The sequence below is a fragment of the Cololabis saira genome, chromosome 8, assembly GCF_033807715.1.
Source record: "Cololabis saira isolate AMF1-May2022 chromosome 8, fColSai1.1, whole genome shotgun sequence".
In the NCBI taxonomy this organism is placed as follows: domain Eukaryota; kingdom Metazoa; phylum Chordata; class Actinopteri; order Beloniformes; family Belonidae; genus Cololabis; species Cololabis saira.
Window position 1 is genome coordinate 28,345,930 of NC_084594.1, and position 23,028 is coordinate 28,368,957.

Sequence of the window (23,028 nt, forward strand, 5' to 3'; positions counted from 1 at the left end):
AGGTGCGTGTCGCCGCGTACCATACGCCGTAGGCTCTGCGTTGGTGTAACGCGGAACCATAACTCAGCCTTAAATCTGGGCTTTAGGTGTGGTGAGCGCCTCGCAGCCTGCTCTCTCCTCCGCTGCGCTGCAACCTCTGCTGCTGCAGGGGGAGCATCCGTCCACAGTATACAGGGTTGGACTGTGTGTGGTCGTCTTATTGCTTGCATCTACACCGTGTTTTTCGTCTTCTTCTTCATCATCATCATCATCTTCATCACCATCGTTTAATCTCATCTGCAAGATCACCGAGGAGCCGGTTGATTGTTAGAGAGACTCTATGCAGGGGGGAGGAGGAGGCACCGCCTGAAGCGCACGTCTCCACGGAGGTGAGCTGCCCATTCATGTCTTTTTTCAATAATAAGCTATTAAAAAATTAGGCCCATCTTCCAAGCGTGCATGATTTTCAGGTCTGCGAGAAAACTACGCATTTCATTTGACGATTGAGGAGTCCGTCCTTTGAATTGGGATTGGAGACATGTTCTGCTGTTTCATTGGAGCCGAAATTGTCATTATAAATACATATGTCATTTTTGTTTTAATGCAAAAGATTCAAAATTTGGGGGATGGATGCGTTTTTATCATGTGAAGTGCGTGATCGTGAGTCTTGAGCTTTTGGATACATGGTTTTCCCTGCAGTGTGGATCACGACCAGGGTTTGCTGATAGGCCTGCTGCAGCCAGGCATTGCTGGCCGGAGCTCCACACTGCTGGACAGAGGACTGCATTATTGTCACACATATTATTCACATTTCTGACACACTGGATTTTTTTTTTAGAGCTTTGTGGGGGCTGTGGCGTAGACACAGGCCAATTGTCAAAAATGTGTATGGACCCAAGCAAGCAAGCCAGTCTATCACGACCACGTTGGGAGGGGCCCCTGGTATAAGTGTTCTCAGTATCACCAGCATGTATTAGAAATGCTTGCTCTTCTTAGGGTTGTTATACTGCCAATTACTATTCAAGATGAACAAAAACAACACCGAGGGCTGTAAAACTGTGCTTCATGAAGGTGGGTGGAGGGGTTCGGAAGAGATCACTAATCGCACTAAAAAACATATGTTCAATTGTTTATTTATATTTTTTACATTGTTTAAACTAGAAGGAAACTTAGTTTTTCATTTTAACCCCTTTTAGTATTGTTTTTGTGATAGCCTATATTGTTAAATAGGCCGAAATTAACTCAGTTGTCTTCTCTAGCCTCTTTTTTTGAAATACTGATTATTATAATGATGTCTTACAATAGGTCATTTAATATTATTTACATTTTTTTTAATGTTTGTAAACTGAATGTTACATCCAAAAACATCAGCAGTCTATTGTGATGTACAGAAATGTTATATATGAACTGGACAAATGTGGCACTTTCCAGCATTAATCATAGTCATTTGGGTAATTTATAATGCTTCAAGATTCAAATTTCAGAAATATTTGTTATTATAAAAAAAAGATGGCATTCAGCTACATTAGTGCATCTATAGTCTCTCTCCTCTTTTAATTATCTTTTAATCCAAACTTTTTTTTACAGTGTGATCTGCTGTTATAATTTATTTCTGTGATTTCTACTTGATTATATTCTGTTCTTGGTTCCAGATGAGGGAGGTGCATTCTCATTTCTGTGACTGTCTGCATGGTTTCTGGAGATGCAGATGCCAACAGATGCTACCTTTTCACTGACTGGATAGAGCCAGGGAGGTATATTTTACAGCCATGCAGGCGAGGCTGATGATTGAGAAGGTTTTATTGGCGAAACAATCATGAAAGGTTTTGTCAAATGCAGATTCAATAGCAGTCGGTGACAGGTGTAATTAGATCTCTGTGCTGTAGGTTTCAGACAATCAGCTTCTTTAAGCATACATGTATCTCACACCCGACCACACACACACACGTACGCACACAGAGTTATGGTGCCATCCCTTATGTTGGCTTAGTCTTTGTCCTTAGCAAGTTTCTAAAGTCTTTTGTGTCTCCACAACACTGGTAATTCAAGCATCCTTACAAACATGTGCAGGGAGTTTACATTTTTTTTCAAGTTCTTTGTCACAGTTGAAGGGAAATTGTTATGGAAAACATCTGAAAAGTGAAACAGCTGCTTCTATTTAACTGGAAGAGAGAAAAGAGGCAGTAATGGTGGGCTCTCAGGCTGGAGTGAGCTACACTCAGCTACATTGCAAACCCATTAGGTTAATACCAGAGCACAAGTACTTCATGCAACATTAAAATAACTGCATCAGCCAGTCCTTTAAATACATTTTTTTCCATGAAACTAAGATAACAAGAAGAGTTACAGTAACTAGTAAGGCTCACAACATCTGTATGCTTGACTAACAGGTTTTAGGATGCGGGTCCTGAGGAAGACAGTGTTGCTAGCCATCCTAGTGTCTGTAGCACTTGTACTGGCTCTCCTTCATTCCTGGCCCACTCGGGCTTACAACACCGTGGACATATGGCAGCAACTGGGGTCGGTTATAGAGAGGCATCTGGAAGAGAAGCTCCCAGAACCAGACCACCAGTTAAGCAATATCCCTTTCCATGTGAGGGATAGTGTAGCGAGGTAGGAAACACTTTCTCCAAACCAGAAATCACTTCTATTCAGTAATTTCCCTGAAGAATTTATGTGAACTACACTCTGATCACATGTATCTGACGATCTGTCCAGTTTGTTGGCACGAAATGGGTGCGTATGTGAGGGCGACAGTGGAGGAGTAAACCTGCCCTTTGCCCAACTCTTGTTCCCACGGGTGTCAGCTCACCCGCTACACACTGCCTTTGATCCCTCCGAGTTGGAGGAAATGAAGCTGAGACGGGCCAAAGAATACGACAGTTTTCAGAGGAGGTAAGGAATAACAGAAAGAGAAGTTACATTTAAATATCTGTGGGAAAAGAATAATTTTGTATGGTTTTTTATACTATATCCATATTCTAATTATACCACATTCAGCAAGGGGGACTACCATTAGCTCTTTCTGTACAAGCTTCATTCATACCAATATCACTGAATACTCTTGCAAATGCTTTTTTTTTGATAGTTTTATTGTTGTTACTATTATTCCTCGTTCAGGAAGAAAGACGTTGATTTTACGTAAATATCTCTGCGGTAACATATGGCGATATTCTCTTCAACGTATATACGTCAGATATTGTGTTTTAATGTTATTGATCGCTGTTGTTTTGTGCCTCATTGTGTGTTTGTGTCTGTACACCATAAGTACTGTGCAAACTTCTGATGCAGTTATTTCTCCACAGGTCAAAAACACCTGCAGATATACTCATTATTGCAGAGGCTAACAGCCCCTTGCAGTACCCAACACAGGGACTGGAGGTTCGGCCTCTGAAAACAATCATCATCCCAGGTATGAATTCAGACTCGGTCTGCTGTCTCCAACTTTCTCTCCAAAACATCTAACATCTCCTGTCCCTCTGATGTACTCAGTCCTGCTCTTATCCATCCTAGTCACTCTACAAGAGAACCTCAACCTTTTAGCCTCTGCTACTTGCAACTCTGCTACTTTTCCACAGTACACTGGTCTCTAAACCGAACAACATCGTGGGTCTCACCATTAACTTGTAGACCAGGGCAGGACTGGTCCTCGATGGCTGCTGTCCTTCATGTTTTAGATGTTTTCCTGCTTTAATGCATCCTGATACAAAAAGATGTGTCATTAACATACTTGTGCAGACGTTTATGGCAAGCTTATGCCAATAATTTGAATCCAGTGTGTTGATGCAAGGAGACATGCAGGACAGAAGCCCTTGAGGACCGAACTTGAAGAGCCCTGTCGTACACCTTTCCTTTCATACTTGCTGATATTCTTTTATCACACATCACCCCGGAAACCTTTCTCCATCTATTCCGACCTGATTGCACATGCTTTTTCACCTCTTTCCCACACTTTCTATTGCTCTGGACTGTTGACCCAGAGTACCTAATCTCCTACACCTTCTTTATCTCTGGTCCCTGTAGTCTAACCATCCCACGTGGGAGCTTCTCATTCACACGTCTTCTTTCTTGCTGCAGCTAACCTTCCTTCCTCTCTTTTTCAGGGCATACCTACACCTATCTAGAGTTTTCTCCACCCGCTCTCTATTCTTCTCTATCAACATCCTCAAAGCAAATATAGCATCTGTAGTACACTTTTTTGGCATTAAACGTTAAGGAACTACAGAACAGACCCAAAAGCAGACTCAGCGATATTCCAACAGAAGGATTTATTGAATAGTAGTCAGGGATCTGGGAAATGGCCGACAAGGAGGGAGTGGCAGAGCTGAAGCAGAGGGTAGACGGGATGGCAAAAAGGCAAGCAATGTGGGCTGGCTGGAGAGTGGTGGTTGAGCAGGCAGGCCGGTTTCTGGCAGGTGGTGGTGGTGTGGAAACAGATTAGGGACGGAGAAGGACAAACTCGCAAAATGAAAGGTCAAAAGCGCAATCTGTAGAGAGGCCTGAATGTAACTACCACAGTAGCTGAAGCAATGATCTGGTGAAGAGCGGATGTAGAGCCGGGGTAGATATACTGCTTGAGTTGAAGCGTGGATTGGTTGCAGGTGCATCGATTTGGTAGCTCGTGATCAGGGGAATGACCGCTCCCAGGGAGAGACAGACCAGACACAGAAGGGGAGGGGAAAACAGGAGCAAGAAAATGAAGAGGCATCACTAGACTATGACATGAAACCATGCAGCTGTTCACAAGTGATCACTACTGCCCTTTGTCTAGCTTCCTCGGATCTTTACCATAACTTTCCCATGACTCACTCATTAATTTATCTGTAATTGCAACTCTGCACGTCTCCCTTGTTCATAAAATTCAATACCAGCATCCTCTCCCTCTTTAAGGCTAAGTTCACGCTGCAGGTCTTGATGCTCAATTCAGATTTTTTTGCCAAGATCGTGTTTATTTGTGGTCTTTCACGTTAGTATTTCAAATGTTTCTTATATTAGCTTTCAGTGTGAACAGGCTGCTGCTTTGTAGCGGCATTCATGCACAGTAAGACGAAGTGATGTCAAATGCAGGATGTCAGGTGTAGGAAATGGATCCAGCAGTGAGCCTGTATGATTTCTTTTTGAAGTTCTTGTGCAGTAGAAGCCAGCAAATGTATAAAGAAATTATAAGGAGAAGAAGGCTGAGGAAAAGGAGAGAGGACATTTTTAACAATGGCCATGGGTGGATTGATGACTATATTATTTGTACAGAGATGTGTGTGGATGATGGATTAGAGCCAGGAGTAGTGGGGCGGTGATGAAAATTTCATCCAAAACAATCCAGCTAAGTCAGAATTCTGGCAATCATTTAACAGTGAAATAAAAGACAGATAAAATGAAACCACATGGTTCACACTGACGTGACACTGGAAAACATCAGATACATACCTGAGTTAGGACCACATATGACAGTGAACCAGGTCTGATGTGTATTTAAAAAAAAATCGGATTTCATGTCCTTTGAGCTGTTCGTACAGCTTAAAAAATATCTGATAGGGGCAAAAAAATTGAGTTGGGTCACTTTTGCTTACAGTGTGAACGTTGCCTAAGATCTTGTTGAATGTCCTGGTCATAAAATGTACTGCCACCTCTCCCAGACACTTCCATACCTCCACTGGTACAGTATATCATCCTCTTCTATGCCATCCTCACTTCAACCCTATTAATCTTTGAAACCTCCTGGTCCACAATGGTCATCTATTCTGCTCTTTGTTATCTTTTATTCCCTCATTCATCAACTCTTCAAAGGATTCTTTCCATCTTCCTATCTCTTTTCATCTTCTGGCACTGTCAACACATTTCCATCTTTATCACCCTAGCCTGCTACACGTCTTTTCCTTCTCTGTCTTTCTGCCTCATCAACCTGTATATATCATTCTCTGCCTCCTTGCTGTCCAACCAAGCATTCAAATTATCCTTTGCTTGGCATTTGCCACCTCTCTCGAAATTTCATTCTAGTACAGCCCGTCCAACAAACAAACAACATAAGCCACCAGTAGACGGGCGTCCTTTCTTTAAGTGAGAAAAAGGATGACACTTAGAAAGAGGAAGAGAGGAAAAAAAGCATCTTTACAAATTTACAAATTCAAATAACAACAATTGTGTTTGGGTCAGGCCAACTCTAATTTTCTGTCTGCCTTAAAGTCTCTCTGGTTCATCTCATGGCGATTCCAAAAAGCCGAATTTGTGGTCAATTTCTACCAAGCCGAGCTTCAACTTCTACTTCTTCTACTTCCTTCCTGCCATTGAGTTCAAAAACCGCGGCCAGCCTGCAATTCTGTTCGAGAATCGCATCCAGTTTGTGATTTTGCTCACACAGAAGTCTTAATCTGGGTTTTGATGGCACGACATATCCATCACACATACCATATAGACGACACATGATTCTCCACTTCTGCCAGCAGTCCATCGTGTATCCAACCACAGACGTCCTGTCGGGGCAAGAGGGCTCCCCTCTGCCCTGTCTTTTTGTCGAGAAAATGTGATCAATTGCGTTGAGAGACCAGCTAACCAATTCTATGATTTAGACATTTTCGAAGGATATGCAAGGAGAGGCTCCCGATAGATTGACAAGACAGAGTGCAGCAGCAGGGCAGAGGGAGAGGGAGAAAGTGTGCACCTTCCCCGAGAGCTACTCCTGTCTTTCAGTCCTCTCAGTGTCCCGCTTCTTCTTAGCTAACTTCCTTTTCTACTTTCCTACCAGGAAAGTCTCCTTTTCTACTTTCCTACCAGATCACACACCAAGTGCTCTCTTACCTGTCTCCCTCATTACATTAGCTGTAGTTGTCCAGTCGTCTGGAAGCACCTCCTGACAACCCAGTGTCTGTCTCAACTCTTTTCTGAAAACCACACAACACTCTTCCTTTTTCAGCTTCCACCACATCATCCTCTGCTCTGCCTTTGTCCTCTTCATCTTCCTCACCACCAGAGTTATTCTACCCACCACCATCCGCTGTCTGGCTACACATCTACCACTACTTTGCAGTCACTGTTCTCCTTCATGTTACATCATCTACTCAAGATCCACCTGTGTGCTCCTACCTCCACTCTTACAACTGACCCTATGTTCCTGCCTCTTCTGGAAGAAAGTATTCTTTACTGCCATTACCATTATTTTGCTAAGTCTATCCTGGACACCAAACCTGCCCATCACTTCCTCGTCACCTCTGTTGCCTTCTCCAACATCTCCATTGAAGTCTGCACCAATCACGACTTTTTCAGCTCCCGGGATGCTCTTCATCATTTCATCTACCTCTCTCCAGAATTCCTCCTTCTCTCTTAATTTACATCCCGCCTGTGGAGTATAACCACTAACAACATTGAACATCATGCTTCAGTATCCAGCTTCAGACTCGTCTCTCTATCTGATGCTATTTTCACACTGAGGACATTCCTAACACGCTCTTCCTTCAAGATAACTCCTACTCCATTTCTCTTCCCACCCACACCATGACAAAACAGCTTGAACCCTCTACTAAGCTTCAAGCCTTGGCACCTTTCCACTTGCTCTCTTAAACACACAGAATATCCACCTTCCTCCTCTGCATCATATTAACCAACTCTTTAGCGTTTCCTGTCATAGTCCCAACATTCAAAGTCCCTACTCTCAGCCTTAATCTTTTGCTTTTCCTTATCTTTCTTCTCTTCATCTTCAGTTATCATTGGTCCAATTTCCATTGGCACCCTTAGCTCAACAGCCCCATGGCGATTATTGTTAACCTGGGTCTTGACCAATGGTCTTGTGATCTTATGTTTAGTTTCGGATAGGTTTTACGTCAGATGCCCCTCCAGATACAACTCTCTGCATTTATCTAGACTTGGAACCAGCTCAAAAACTGGCGTGTGACCCCCTGAGGCTTTATTAAAACACATGACATATTCAAATTTGTAATTTTTTTCTTTAAATCGAACTCAAACTGTAGAAGCAGTGAATGAAGAACAAAGTGCAACCCATCATTCATTGGGTTGTAGGTTTTCTTCATGATGTTATAACACTCTTTTACATCAATGTGGAGACAATTTTGGCCAGCTCTTTCATAATTATTTGCTCTTTTGGTGGAAAAAGACATGTGAAAAGAGAAAAACCCCCAAAAGAATAAGAATATGATAATAAACGCTCATTATGTTAGAAAACTGCAATGAGCAAGTCTGCATAGTTGATGTAAAAAACTTAAAAAGAATTTCAAATTGAAAATTAATACACTTTTATCCTGTCTATCTCCAGGCTTGGCCTTACATGACCTTCCCAGAAACCATTACTTTGTAAGTATTTCAATATATCCTTTTTTAATCTTAGATGTTTGAGATGTCTCCAGATCTCTCACTATATTTCTCTTCATCCACTTTTCTTTCAATCTCACTGCAGATAAACATTACTGCCATGCTGGGAACCCTAAACGTAGCAGCAGAAGTTGACGGGGTGAAAATAAAAGGTGACAGTGAGATGCACATGAGTCTCTCAAGCAGCCTGTTGCCAAACCTGAATCGTCAGCTGCAGTTTGTCACCTACACAAACACATTGTTCCATCCCAGCACTGCAGACACGGGTAAGACCTTCAGCAACTCAAATCTAATGTGTCATTTGCCCTGAACTTTTCTTGTGTTATTTTGACAAAAATAGGCAGTTTCTTGTAAACAAAACAACATGGTTTGGTATTTTTGTGTGCGAAGTGACCTGTTTCAGGTGTTGAAAACTTTTAAGGCAACAATGAAGTGTTTTTTTTTAAACATATTTATTCTTTGTCTGACAAATGCAGTACATACCATTACTATTGCAAAATTCTGACAGTGAAGCACAGATGTGACCGTGGCGCCGATAGACTGATTGGTCCATATTTGATAGTCCCTATTTTCTGCCATAACGTTTGAATGGTTTGACATAAAGACTCGTGGGTGGTGTCATCGGACTCGGTTTTGAGTCATTGACCATAATTGGTGCAAATTAGCCCCGTCCCTTCTTCTGATTGGTCGATATTTGATAGTATGTATTCTCTGCCATAACTTTTGAACAGGTTGTGATAAAGACATGTGGGTGGTGTCATCGGACTCGGTATTGAGTACTTGACCTCCATTGGCCTGAATTAGCCCCGCCCCTTCATCTGATTGGTCAATATTTGATAGTCCCTATTTTCTGCTATAACTTTTGAATGGTTTGACATATAGACTCGTGGGTGGTGTCATCAGACATGGTTTTGAGTCCTTGAACATAATTGGTGCAAATTACCCCCCCCCCCCCCCCCACCCCTTCATCTGATTGGTCGATATCTGATAGTTCCTACTTTCTGCCATAACTTTTGAATGGTTTGATATAGAGAGTCGTGGGTGGTGTCATCCGCTAAATGTCCAGGCCTGAAGACATCTACATGCAAGTCAAACAAGTGCTTCCACTGCAGCACGCCTGAACGTGCATAAGGGTGCGAGGGCCCGTTCATCGCTGCTTGCAGCTTTAATTATTATTGTTATTACACTAAGCATATTTTATTGTTGTATCTTTTAGTGCAGTTTGAGACAGAAGGTCATCAAGCCATCTTCAGTATCAAGATCCGTCATGGTGTAACGCCAAAACTTTATAACACTGGATCCAAAGGAGGTACAGCTTCATCATGTTGTCTGCGACCAAAGCGGAGCATCATCATACAGACTGGTTATTGTTGAAGTATAAAACAATTGCTTAAAACTGATCTGTTCTCTGCAGAGTATAATGTCAGTGCCCTCGTGACTGTAGCCACAAAGACTTTCCTGCGTTATGAAAAGCTTCAAAATCTTATCGACAGCATCAGAAGATATTATCCCACGGTCACTATAGTAATCGCTGATGACAGCGAAAATCCCAAAACCATTTCTGGGCCTTACATCGAGCACTACATCATGCCCTTTGGAAAGGTAGGGAATTGCTTTCCTTTCTGTCATCACTGCTGATGTTTTCTAAATCTAAACTCCTCTCCCTTCTTGTGTTGTAGGGTTGGTTTGCGGGACGAAACCTTGCCGTCTCCCAGGTGACCACAAAGTACGTGTTGTGGGTGGATGATGACTTTATCTTCACAGCCAACACCAAGCTGGAAAAGCTTGTGGATGTTTTAGAAAGGACCACTCTGGACCTGGTGATGGCCCCAATATCAAATCATTGTTCTGAATGAGACCTACTGGAGATATTGCAGAGATGTGACTGTGCGTTTGGGTGTATGTGTATGTCTAGGTGGGTGGTGCTGTGAGAGAAGCTACAGGTTACACTGCTACCTACCGACAGACCATCTCCATTGAGCCAGGAGAGGAGGACGGGGACTGTTTACACATGAGAAGAGGATTTCATCATGCTATCCAGGGCTTCCCCAACTGTGTTGTGACTGATGGGGTCATTAACTTCTTCTTGGCTCGCACCGACAAAGTTCAGCAAGTTGGCTTTGACCCACGTCTAGCCAGGGTTGCTCACCTCGGTGAGTGCTGTGAATATAAATGATGCAGTTGTGCACAGTAGCTCAATGGATATGTTCATTTTTACTCAGCATCATTTTCACTCCACACGTGTACAGAATATACAGCAACATGAACAGAGCTGGATGTGATATGTGCAGTAGTCCAAATTCCTAATTTAAGGAATTAAGCAGCAAAGTGTATCTATATTTCTTGTCATCCTTAAGATTCATATCTCAGTTTAACATTTTGAGATACAATCATGCTCTAGATTAATCATGCTCATTTATTATAGTGTGAAATGTTTTCTTTCAGTGCATACTAAAATTAAAAACTAAGTGTTCTACTACAATTAATCAAATTACTGTTAATTCAATTAAATTCAGCTTTAGTTTCATGTCCAGGGGCTCTTTATTAGCGTTAACAACCCAGTTTCCACAAAAGTTGAGACACTGTTTAAAATGCATCAATAACAGAATGTAACAACTCATTAAGAGACCTATCAGAAAGGATGTGTTGGGCTCCGCTCACGCCTTTGTGTTATGTGCCCAAGGACACACATGCCATCTGAGCACCATGCGCAAAAGTGAAAAGATCTTTAATTTGGGCACAGTGCACCATGATGACACTTGGACACATCCAATAACACATAATCTGACACAGCACATAGACAGTGAAGGGATGGCTGATGTTGGTCATGACCCCCTTTCCTGAGATGTACAATTAGGAGTTTAGAGACACGTTGTGGAATAAAGATGAAAGCTCCTGTGTGGAAAGAAATGTGGAACAACTTGGGCTGGAAAGGTGTATTTAAAAATCATGCACAGTTTGTGACTTTCAGTGCTGTCAGCCGGAAATACATCTTAAACTATCAGAAAACAGCTGCTGCTCCCAGATGAGCCCGAAACTCTCACAGCTCTTCTTGTATATGTTTGATGATGTCATCAACCCACACCCCCACGTCTTCTTAGCGGTAGCTTGTCTACCCCCCTTCATCAATACTATCTGAAGTCAGAGCTTTTTTTAGGACAAGTAGAAAGATACACAGTGCATCAGTCACAGACTTTAAAAAAACAAGTATATCTTACAGTTCAATAGTTTATATAACTGCCTTTGGCAGCAGTAACTTGAAGGAATCCTTTTCTGTATGGCACTATCAGTCTTGATCATCACTATGGAAAATTGTTAGCCCAGTCTTTTTTTCAGTGTTACTTCTTCACATTGAGATTAATGGAAATTGTTTAATCCCAAATCTCAATTTTTAATTTGAACTTTGAACCTTGAGTCCCTTTCAAGAACATAATTACTTTTTTCCACAGCACTGTGTTAACAAATATCTGATAAGATAGCTGCCCAAACCTCTGATATTGTCTTATTATTATTATTATTATTATTATTATTATTATTATGGCCCGAGCACTGACAGTGCGAAGGCCCTATTGTATCTGTAGGAAATGTTTTTGTTTTTCTTCCGACGAAATGAGGGCCTTTTTCCCCCTCTAAACGTGCCCCAAAAGTCACCAAATTTTGCACGCAAGCCAGGCCTGGCGAAAAGTTGGATATTTAATGGTTTTTAATGGGCGTGGCCTAATGGCTCAACAGCGCCCCCTAGAAAACTTTGTGCCTCAAGCCCCACAATACGGTTTGACGTACATGAACGAAAATCAGTACACACCTGTATCATGTCGCAACTTAAAGAAATGTCTCTTGGCGCCATGGCCGAAACCAAACAGGAAGTCGGCCATTTTGAATTAATCGTGTAATTTTGGCGCAATTTATGCCATTTCTTCGGCCGTTCCTTCGCCCAAACCGTAACGTGCACCAGGTGTGTTATACATCAAAATGTGCGTCTCGATCCTGCGACGATGGGTATTACTTTTCTCAGTCAAAAGCGTTACCGTGGCGACGATAGATGCCAAAAAGCGCGCCCCCCTTCATCTGATTGGTTGATATCTGATAGTTCCTACTTTCTGCCATAACTTTTGATTGGTTTGATATAGAGACTCGTGGCTGGTGTCATCGGACACGGTTTTGAGTCCTTGACCATAATTGGTGCAAATTAGCCCGCCCCTTCTTCTGATGGTCGATATGTGATAGTTCCTATTTTCTGCAATAACTTTTGATTGGTATGATATAGAGAATTGTGGGTGGTGTCATCGGACTTAGTTTTTTTTTTTTTTAACTTTGTTTTTTTGTTTGTTTTTATTAGGCAACTTCATATAGAATACAATATCCACGTATTACAACTGTTTCCTTTCTTTTTTTTTTTTTTTTTTTTTTTTTACACATACTCACCTGTACCATACATTAAAAAAAAATAAAAAAATACAGTATATCCCTACACACATCTCCATACACATAAGTATCCACAGTAACAGCATAAAGGCAGCGTCGGACAATACAAACAAAAACAAAAACACACGTTCAACAGGACATCGACAGAAACTATATTAAGGGACAAGGCAAACCCGAACCCGCCAGGAGGTCTGGTGGGAAGTGTAGGACAGCAAATCTAGAAATTACCGAATTATAATGGTTTGAGTCTACCGCTCCATTAATAGGGGCATTGCAGGGTTCCTTCTCTTACAAAATATATCCAATTGCAGTCTCAAAGAATAAGTAATTCGCTCCATTTGGTAAATGTCCCTTACTTTCTCCACCCACAAATTGTACGTGGGTGGATCTAGTTTTAGCCAATTTATAGTAATGCATTTTATAGCCGCTGTAAGTAATATATGCAATAGATATGTTTTGGCTCTGCTCCCCAAACCCTCCGGTATAGCTCCCAGCATCATCACTACAGACTGTGACAGGCTGATCGAAAACTGCTTCAGATACCTCCACCCAGAAGGGTTTTAATTTGGTACAGGTCCAGAATATATGAGAGTGGTTCCCAATATGTGCCCCACATTCCCTCCAACATACATTTGAATAATTTTGACCCATTTTGGCCACTACTTGAGGTGTCCTAAAGAATCTGGATATTACTTTCCACTTAAATTCCATCCAGGTATTGGAGTTGGTTACCAGGTGTGCTTCACTACAAATATCCACCCACGAGTCCGGTGCTACTTCTATGCTTAACTCAGCCTCCCATTTTTCTTTTATATAGATAGTATTATTTGGGCTTAGATCCAAGAAGACTTGGTAAAATTCTTTGATCGGACTTAGTTTTGAGTCCTTGACTTTTATTGGTGAAAATTCCATGCGCGAGGGCCCGTTTATCACTGCTTGCAGCTTTAATTATTATTATTATTATTATTATTATTATTATTATTATTATTATTATTATTATTATTATTATTATTATTATTATGTGTTATTTTTACATCATTATCATTATTCCTAACATTATGAAACTTTAAGTATGGTCGACCAAAACTGACATAATTAAAATTAAAAGCAGAAATATCTATATTTAACTCTTCCTTTTCCTTATACCTTGTTTTTACATTCCCCCGTCTCCTCTTTTTACTTCACCTTATGCATTTCTGCCTCATTATGCAAATGAGGAGGGCTGCCCTTCTTGGTCCAGTTCTTCTAGAAACAACCCCTCCCAACTACAGCTTCATGGGTAAACCGAGACGGAATAAGAAAAGTGGAGGAGTAGCTGCTTTGTTTAGTGACTCATTTCAATGTGAGCAAATGTCCTGAGGCTTCATTTGAATACGTGGCTCTTCAGTGGAAATCCTCGTCCCGTGTGTTGTTTCTCAACATCTTCAGACCACCTAAGTAGCATGCAACCGTCTTTGAGGATTTTGCTGGACTGCTGTCTGTCATCTGCGTTGATTTTGATTGTGTAATTGTTGTTGGGGATTTTAACATCCATGTTGACGACCTTCAGCACATATGGGCAAAAGAATTGTGTTGTGTTCTTGATCATTTTGGACCGACTTGACATGTGATGGAAAAAAGGGACAACAAAGGACATTCTCTAAACTTAATAATATCCAAAAGTTTAAACATCTGTAAGTTTATGATGACAGATGTTGCTCTGTCTGACCATTCTCGTGTTTTCTTTGAGAGTTTCATTAGTGTCAACAGAAGCTTCCAGAGATCATTAAGAAACGGTACATAGGTGAAAATACCTGAGAAATGTTTATTCAGATCTACTCCTTCTCACCCCTCCTCCAATCACCTTCCGTTAATGAGCTTGTGGAAACATTCCGTGGTAAAATGTATTATTTTATATATTAAATGACTTTGTTCACTACTGACAAAAGGCTAACAAACCTCAGTGGACCCTGAACTTCTATCCAACCGTGCCAACAATGAGTCAGTCATTGCTCCTATGCTAGATGCACTGTCCAATCAGAGAAACTATGACACAATTTTTTCCAGTCCCTCATAAGAACCTGGATGACATCGTACACCACCTGAACTCCACCACTTGCTGCCTTGATACTCTTTTTTTACAGTTTAAAATTGTGAATACCAATTTAAGTGAAATATTGAGTTTCGTTTTTGGTCTGTTGTGTTCAGGTTGTATTTCCTCCTCTTTTTTTTGTCATTCAAGATGTCATTGGTCTTTTACAAGAATGATCTACTCTACTGAACGTACTTGACAAATCTACTGTTTTTTTTTCAGAGTTTTTTATCGACGGCCTGGGAATGCTCCATGTGGGATCTTGCGACGACGTTATTGTGAACCATGCAACCAAAATCAAACTCCCCTGGGCAAGCCAGTCAGAGAGCGACAAGACCTATGCCAAGTTCCGTTACCCGGCAGCCTCTTCTGACGCCACGCGAACGAAAAACGGCCTCCTCTTCTTCAAGAACCGATTCCAGTGTTTGACTCATAATTAGCCTCCACTCTCCCCTTCATCCTGGAGGTCTCTCTTGCTCTTCTTGAGTTGCCAAAGAAGTTGTCCTCCTCCTCCTTTTGTCAGATAAGATTTGTAACAAACACTTTGGTCAGGCTTGGAATGTGTTTTTTGTTTGGTTTTAGGGCAGACTTAACGTATTTCACCTATCAGAGCACAACTTTCTGATCTGGGAAGAAGTCTATCAAAAAATCGGCTCAAATTCTTAAGTCTCAGTATAATACGGGTTAATGTGGGCTTTTAGAAGGTTCATCAAATCTTATCTGCTCATACATGCTTGAGTTATTCCAATTCAAAGAATAACCCAGCAGGTAGCATCTAGACGGCCTTTGTGTCTTCTCTGTCATCCTATCGTACCGTGGAGTATATGCGTGTTCTCTGTTTTGGAAAATCAATAGGAGCATCTGAGAGCCTGAGAACGAGGACTCTCAGCGAGTGATGACAGAGAGACATTTTCCAAAAAGTGGCGGTGCTGTAGAGTGAGATCAGAGGTATCTTCCTTTCCAGTGCCACATAAACAACAAACACGTTTGAAGTCGTGACCGGGCCTGTCTGAGGGTCGGCTGCTGAACGTGGGGCGTTTTTATTTAGCTGTGTTATTACCTCCTGACCCTGAACTCTTTTTGTTGTCTGTGAGTGATAAATCACATCTGGAGAGGAGAAACATCTCACCCTGTCCATCTGGAATCACGCCTGTTCGACCTGACGTGGAAAGCAGCTCTGTTTTGATCAACCGCTACATGTCACTCTCGTTTCAACAGGCATGGACAAGAGAGAAGCGTTTGCGTCTTTGCACGCTGATGAATGACAGGAAATGGCTTCCTTACATGCTGCCTGAAAGAAAATGTGGATAAACCAAAGTGCATGTTTGTTTTCGGTCATTTAAAAAAAAGGGGTGCACAAATTAAAAAGGAAAAATTAGTTCAATGAGTGAAATTGGATGATTAAGTGACTTTTTTAAACAAAGTGCTAGTTGTAAAAGTGCGAGCAGAATATGTTGAGGGGTTCCATGAGTTTTTTTATTCTGAGCTGCTGTACAAGAGTGCAATGTGCTCATGCCTGGAGTGACAATACTGTTCTTTTATACCATGGCCTTCAGATGATGCTGTTAAGTCACTGTATGTTTCCTACTGTCTCAAATAGGTTTTTAACAAATACTTGTTAACGGCATTGAGGGGCTGGAGATGTATGTTTTTATTTTCTTTTGCAGGGGATATTTTAAGATATTTTGAGAAATGTTTCTGTCTGCCTGTTATAGATACACACACACACAAACACACACACACACACATATATATATATATATATATATATATATATATATATATATATATATATATATATATATACTTATGTGTGTGTGTGTGTGTTTATTGCTCACAAACAGGATTTTAACTCCACTGGCAGGAACAAGAGACTATTTGTCAACCTTTAAAATGTCAAACCATTAACAGATTTGAACTTTGGTGAAGCGAGAAACTTTTTTTATGACATTGTGTTGACACAAAACTTTAGTATTTTGCCTGTTTCACCCGATGGCCAATATCAACGATATGAGAAGTTTGATCACAGCATTGACCTTTTTGTTAATTTATTTCAAATCGTATTAAAATGTCTGTGGAAAAATACGAGCTTGTGCTGTATGTTTTGGAGATGTTTTGCATTATTTGCATTAGTTGTTTTTCTCTGTCTACCTCCTGAATGTGTATACCCTTACTGTGACATATTTAATTGGATAAAATGAATGAGACTCTTCAACCACTAGAGGGCGCCGCACACAGAGGTTATTATAAAAGTGAACTTTGAAGGACAACAGACCTGACGTTTTGGGCTTTGGGCCTTTTTTTAAATGCCCTAATGTATACAAGAATTCAGTCTATGTATCTCCTCAAGGGCATGTGTTTTTGGTTTTACTTATAATTGGATTACAGAGTGAACATGGACCAAGCAGAACACGGGTTTCAAATGATACAGGCAACATTTCATAGATGAAAGTCAAGAGTCCAAACAACCACAAAATAACCCAGTTTGATGATGGAGAAACAAAAAAAAAAGACCATTGTACACTTGGAAAATACACATTTTCAACTAACAAAAATATAGACAAACTTATAAGGGAAAAATAAACAATAACCAGCAACAACACTTCTGTTTAATAATTCTATGTGTATCAGGACATAGACGTTTTCTGATATAATCCTACAAAAAAAAAGATTTACATTCAAAATGACAATAACATATGAGCACCTCAGTTTGATCTTTGTTCCCTTTTTCCTCTTTTTACTTGCTTATTAATTGTACTTTCAGTTTGCAAGTGTGTTTAGCCCAGATAACGTTCACAATGGTGGGGCTGAACTAGTCCACTGAATGGAAAACACAGCTATTTGCTAATCTGCTGGAAATACAAAGATGGAATCAAGATATCAGCGTGAAATTGGAAGTTATACTGTACAGTCAGTCAGCGATCTAAAGGAGACAGTTACATGAAGACATGCGTCGGGGGTTTCTGAACTTTGTTCGTGAGGGGAAAAAATGCTAATTTGTGAAAAACATACATTACAAAAATATCAAGTGGGGAATTTAAGAAAATCAAACATTTACAGCGTAAAGCATGATGAACTTCAGTCTCTGTAGTGATTATAAACCTATTTATACAACACATCTTACCCGCTATACATACTGTATATCTGCATATGCAGATTATGTACACACCCTTACAGGAACATGCTTAAACCACCATGATCACATTAGGTCAAACCTAGACTGACCTAGTATAAAATTAAACTTAAATATCACGCTTTGTGGATTTCTGTGGAGGAGTGAAACAACCTGTGCTGACAGCACTCAGATCCCAGAGTTCATTATGCAGCCGGGTCACTGCTGTTCGCTCTCCTTTAGCTGATCCAAGCTGTTTGGTCGAAGTGCTGAGTAAGTCGCGTCATCACAAAATGTGATCGTCTGGAAACTGGCGCTCACACCCTGAGAAATAAAAAAGCAAAAATTGGACTGTCAAAAACTTCTCGTGACTCAAATCATTAATTCTGTTGCTGTAGTTGCCGGTGAAGATTCTGGTGAAGTTTTTGGTTTATGTTGTGATTAAAAAAAGGCAAGAACACCACAAGTGCACGACACAGCAGCTCGATGGCTGTTGAACCTCATCTGAAGGACAAGGGAGATTCATCCAAAGGCTCGATTTGTACTCGCTTCAAAAATAAGAGTTAAAGAATAAGAAAAAATCTGCTATTTAAGTCAAACTCAACCATAGAAAAGATGGTATTTTGAAATTATATTTTCCATTCATTAATATATTAAAAAAATGATAGTATACTAATTATTTACGACAATGTTTCAATAAGAATGAATTCAAAAAAGCATGTGTTTTTACCATTTTATCAAACAAGGTTCAAAGGAAACCCCGGAGATGAAAAAATGCAGATTTGCATTTGACTCCCTGAGACAGACCAATTATTGTATTAGCAACATTATAAACGATGTTATTTCTACTCGAGATTGTGACAGCTATGTTCTCGTTGTGCAGAACATTTTAGGTACATGGGAAACCGGTGTGAACCAGCATGCATCTGGAGCACAATGGGAACGTTGCTGATCCAAAAACACGACAGCAGGAGCCAAGAGTACAAGAACAACTTAGTGGAATCCAGCCAATTCTGGGCGCCTTTATAACGCACTTCGATCAAGCCATTTCCTACACTTGGTGGAAGTCTGAGCGAAAGAGATAAAAACGGCAGGTCACTGGGTTCTGCATGACACTACGACTACATGATCAACAGGTTTGTGAATATACACAAAAAACAACAACAGGATATTTCACAAAGCCAGCCAGCAACTCATTTCCTCTAAACATCAGTGATGATGACAACAAACAGCCACTGAAACTCAGTCTATTACTCAGTCTGATCTGCATTCTTTAAATGAACGCAAACTGTAAACCAGTTTCTCTTTAACTAAACAGTCCTGAATAAAATCTGGCCATTTTTCTTCTGATAATCCGGGAGATTTTCTCTCCCAGAGAGCATCATATTTCTCAGAGTTCAACCACCACAAGCAAAACAAGATTTTTCACCGCTGCATGCCAGAAGACCGAGCTACCTTCTGCTGGTGATGGCTGCAGTGCGGCAGGCTGTTGCACGAGTCACAGTCATGTTTCACCTCTGTGCACGTACTAAGCTGCTGGTGTGAGGAAAACGGAGGGTGAGCTGCTCGAAGTGTCATCCCACAGGGGTTGGAGACCTTGACATGCAAGAAGAGGCCAGGTAAAGACAGGAGACCGAGCATTCTTGTACGTAAATATGATTCGGGGCATTTCTGAACACGCGTCACCTTTGAGGTCGAGCTGAGTCGGGGAGAGTGCAGAGAGGGCAGAGAGTTGTTGTAAGTCAGCAGGGAGGGCTGGTGACGTCTGTCCATGGACGCGGAGGAGTGAGGCCGCAGGCCGGATGGTTGTGCAACAGGAGAACGCATGCTTCTTCCCAGACTGTACCCGACTGTACTTTCCTTGCGTTGGTACTCTATCGGTGACTGGAGAGCTACAGTGTAAAGAGAGTCAAGTCACATCACTCAGACACACCAAACATTTACATCTATGAGTCTCACGACAAACAGATGAATGTTGGTACCATTTAGGAAGTTCCTCTGAGTCTCTAAGATCTGGACCACATCGCAGAACCAAGCTAGCTGTTTTTCTGGAGATGAGGCATGCATGATGAAACGCGTTACACTGCCGTCAGTTCCCCTGGAGGTCAGGACCAGACAGCACGGCTCCTCCTCGGAGGGCTCTTCAACACCCAAGCAGCTCACCTACAAAGCACAAGCTGCTCATTATTACGCAAGATCAAGAAGAAAAAAATTGAAACCAGATGCATTATAACTAAATGTTTTTCTTACCTTGATGCTGTTTTTAAACGTGTACCCTGGCAAAGAGAAGCCCTTTTTCTTATCAATTGGCTCACTGAAGATGACCAGCTGCTCGAACAGGAAGACTCTCCTCTCCCTCGCCCTGGACAGGAGGCCGCCTTCCTGCTCGCTCACAGAGAAAGTATCCTGCTGGAGCAGCTTCCCCTGAGCGGTGATTTTACCCTGATGCAACACAAATCCCAGAGACACTGTTGAGTCAACGCATCTTTTTGTTACTACCAAGAATAAAAAATGTACGTATATATATATACCTCAAAACCTTGGAGCCTTCCCACGTTCATCATGTCGTTACAGCGTTTTGGCACAAAACACATCACCTCCACTGCACTCTGATAGAGCAAAGTGGAGCCACAGAGGTGAGAACAAAATTGTGCTGCACAAATAAGTATTAAAAGTATATTATAAGAGTTCTGCTTCCATGTGTTTATACCTGCAGTTCCTCAACATCCTTCCCAGCTTTGCTATAATATTTCAAGAAATCCTGAGGGTTTCAGAGAGAACATCTTCAACAAAATTACACTTTTGATTTAAGAAAAAATAAACATTTGAAACAAAGGACCCATGCTCTTGTGCACAGACAACGAATGCATTTCAAGAAGTCAAGGTGCATAAAAGTGGATACATATACATAGTATACAGTTATTTGGAAAAGAAAACCTTTAAGAGCAGCTGATATTTCATAATCCTCTGAACAGGCTTGATCAGGAGATCATTGAGCTGCAGCCTGTGGCCCAGCTGCTGCCTGAGATCCTGCCAAGACACAAGAAAGACGACTTTAATGTGTTCAAATACAGAAAGATGCCCTTTTCAGCCCAATATGATCGTTTTAGTCCAGAAAGAAGCGATAATGTCCGCCTCTCACCTCAAAGTAGGTCTCAATGTACTCGGAGACGACGTGCTCCGACTTGGGTTTGTTCTGACAATAGACCACATACATGTGAAGACGTCGTTCCTGCAAGTTTAACAGAGACAGAGCTCATGTTTCTCAAAATGATGTTTGTGTGTACAAATATATCTGTGTGTGTGTGTGTGAAGAACGAATGAAAAGGAAAATACTTTTCTTTTTTTAAGCTACATTTCTCCTACTCTCCCCTTGAATTGCAGTGCTCTCTTTCCCCAACCCAGGAAATGTACTTCAACTGTCTCACTGGCTATAAGCAGCTCCCACCTGTTGATACTTTATGACATTTACTGTAATCACTGTCCCAATAAGTCTCTGAAACATCTGATCTCAAGTGGTGTGTGTGTTCACGAGTTCAGAGTAAAACAAAGACTCGAGAAAGACTGAAAAGACCTGAGAGCCACAGATCTACTTCATTTTCACATACAACGTGGTCTCTGTGGAGCATCTCTGGCTCTGCTTACTGGCTTTAAGAGCTCTTTAGTGAAACCAGGGTGGTTACAAGACTCTTTTTATTCCGCAGCTGCACCTGATCTGTTAAATCTGATCGATGAAAAGAAAACACATCTGCGCAGCAGCTGGCCAGAGCTTTACACCAGTGGGGGCTGAAATGACTGGATCCAAAATAGAAAACATAGAGAGAAACAAAAGAAAAAAGACTCACATGTTTGATGAAGAGCTGGGCCAAGCTGTCTGGATCATTCACACATTTCTCCAGCTCTCCCAGGAAATAGCTGCGTGGCATGAAGCAGAGGTCAGGCAGGAAGAGTTACTCACGCTCAGAAGATGGAAAGAAACAGCCACAGAGGTCATGATATATGCTAATCCCTCATGAAATATGAGTCACTCAGAAAAACAAACAGAAACTGTAAGAGATCAGCAGAATTCAGGGCTCACTCTTTATGCCAGTCATAGATCTGGTGAATGTTTCCAAACACAATCCTGTCCTTCCCTTTTAGGTCCTCCGGGACTCCCTGATTAGACATTGTGCTCATGTAGCCCTTTACAAAAACAAACACAGCACCAATCAGCTCATTTCTCCCTTGTTGGTTAGAATGGCATCTAATAGTGGTAGATCATTTGGAGTGAGGCATACCTGGACTATAAGACCAAGATCTTCAACATACAATCTTTCTGTCTCTATGAGCTCGGCCAGTACGTATCTGTAAGAGATTCATTTATTATGACATACGACAAACAGTCTCATCCAGTTCATGTAGGAGGTTAGCAGGATGGATGCTTCCAACAATAACATATTCTACCGACAAACATAGAAACACTGCAAAAATAGTCACTTGGCAAACACTGAGACTTACTTGGGAGCTATAGTTCTGCTAACTGAAAGTTTTATTTCATCTGAAGTTAAAACTAATATTTTTTTAGGCATGCCCTTCCTTTTAGCTGCATTTTCACAGCTTAAGGTGTCTTGTGGTGGTGGTCACAAAGAACAAATCATGAAGCAAACTGCAGGAGATCAACATTTTTCCTTTTCAGGGCCACATTTGCCCGAGTACTGTGGATGCGAAGTGCAACTGTTACAAATGTTTTACAGCCTAAGTCCATTTTCTTGATTCACTGCTCTGTGTCTGTATATTCCTTATTATCTTTGTATTGAATAGCTGAACTACCAATGTCTGCAAGACAGCTGTTCTTTCTTTCTAAAGGAAATCAAACTAGCTAGTTAGAAGGCTTTCTTAAATTGAGTTACATCATGGTGAATATAAAGTAAGCAAGGTACGTTCAAAGTAATAATTAAATATTTCAGCCAGAAAACAGAAATAACTTCTGCAGGAGAGAATAATATACAACTCCACTGGCTTCTTGTCAAATTTCACAACTTCAAAAACCTGCTACACACTTTCAAGGCCTTAAATAAATGTAATAATAATAATAATAATAATAATAATAATAATAATAATAATAATAATAATAATAATAATAATA

The 23,028-nt window shown here is 41.0% G+C and overlaps 2 protein-coding genes across 6 annotated transcripts in view; one reads left to right on the forward strand and one right to left on the reverse strand.

Moving 5' to 3' along the window:
* Window positions 1–105: 105 nt before the first annotated feature.
* On the forward strand, window positions 106–17,027 carry b4galnt1b (beta-1,4-N-acetyl-galactosaminyl transferase 1b). Of its 3 annotated transcripts, none has more exons than XM_061727595.1 (12): window positions 106–368; window positions 1,632–1,726; window positions 2,367–2,592; window positions 2,698–2,874; window positions 3,285–3,391; window positions 8,240–8,277; window positions 8,381–8,561; window positions 9,512–9,604; window positions 9,710–9,897; window positions 9,975–10,115; window positions 10,211–10,448; window positions 15,014–17,027. In XM_061727595.1, the coding sequence occupies exons 2-12, from the start codon at window positions 1,669–1,671 to the stop codon at window positions 15,229–15,231; spliced, it is 1,665 nt and encodes a 554-aa protein (XP_061583579.1). In that variant the 5' UTR covers window positions 106–368; window positions 1,632–1,668; the 3' UTR covers window positions 15,232–17,027. The 3 variants fall into 3 exon arrangements, with proteins under 3 accessions (XP_061583579.1, XP_061583580.1, XP_061583581.1); XM_061727596.1 differs by having other exon boundaries at window positions 107–368; window positions 1,632–1,733; window positions 2,370–2,592; window positions 15,014–17,026; XM_061727597.1 differs by lacking the exon at window positions 1,632–1,726 and having other exon boundaries at window positions 107–368; window positions 2,370–2,592.
* A 109-nt stretch (window positions 17,028–17,136) lies between these two features.
* Window positions 17,137–23,028, reverse strand: part of arhgef25b (Rho guanine nucleotide exchange factor (GEF) 25b) — a 28,675-nt gene continuing 22,783 nt past the window's right edge. For 2 of the 3 annotated variants that reach the window (XM_061727592.1, XM_061727591.1), the window contains exons 5-16: window positions 22,181–22,247; window positions 21,982–22,085; window positions 21,749–21,818; window positions 21,046–21,135; window positions 20,841–20,933; window positions 20,614–20,664; window positions 20,435–20,512; window positions 20,154–20,345; window positions 19,886–20,066; window positions 19,590–19,795; window positions 19,359–19,499; window positions 17,137–18,227 (exon numbers count right to left, since the gene is read on the reverse strand). In XM_061727592.1, the coding sequence (XP_061583576.1) occupies window positions 18,123–18,227; window positions 19,359–19,499; window positions 19,590–19,795; window positions 19,886–20,066; window positions 20,154–20,345; window positions 20,435–20,512; window positions 20,614–20,664; window positions 20,841–20,933; window positions 21,046–21,135; window positions 21,749–21,818; window positions 21,982–22,085; window positions 22,181–22,247 (1,378 nt within the window). In that variant the 3' untranslated portion in view covers window positions 17,137–18,122. The remainder of the gene's footprint in view (window positions 18,228–19,358; window positions 19,500–19,589; window positions 19,796–19,885; window positions 20,067–20,153; window positions 20,346–20,434; window positions 20,513–20,613; window positions 20,665–20,840; window positions 20,934–21,045; window positions 21,136–21,748; window positions 21,819–21,981; window positions 22,086–22,180; window positions 22,248–23,028) is intronic. The other variant, XM_061727593.1, reaches the window with a different exon arrangement.

What these genes read in the sequence shown, in the direction of transcription:
- b4galnt1b (XM_061727595.1), top strand. Translation starts at nt 1,669, where the DNA reads ATGGTTTCTGGAGATGCAGATGCCAACAGATGCTACCTTTTCACTGAC. An exon ending in GTGAGGGATAGTGTAGCGAG is followed by an intron (nt 2,593 to 2,697) that starts GTAGGAAACACT and finishes CGATCTGTCCAG; the next exon opens with TTTGTTGGCACGAAATGGGT. An exon ending in ACATCATGCCCTTTGGAAAG is followed by an intron (nt 9,898 to 9,974) that starts GTAGGGAATTGC and finishes CTTGTGTTGTAG; the next exon opens with GGTTGGTTTGCGGGACGAAA.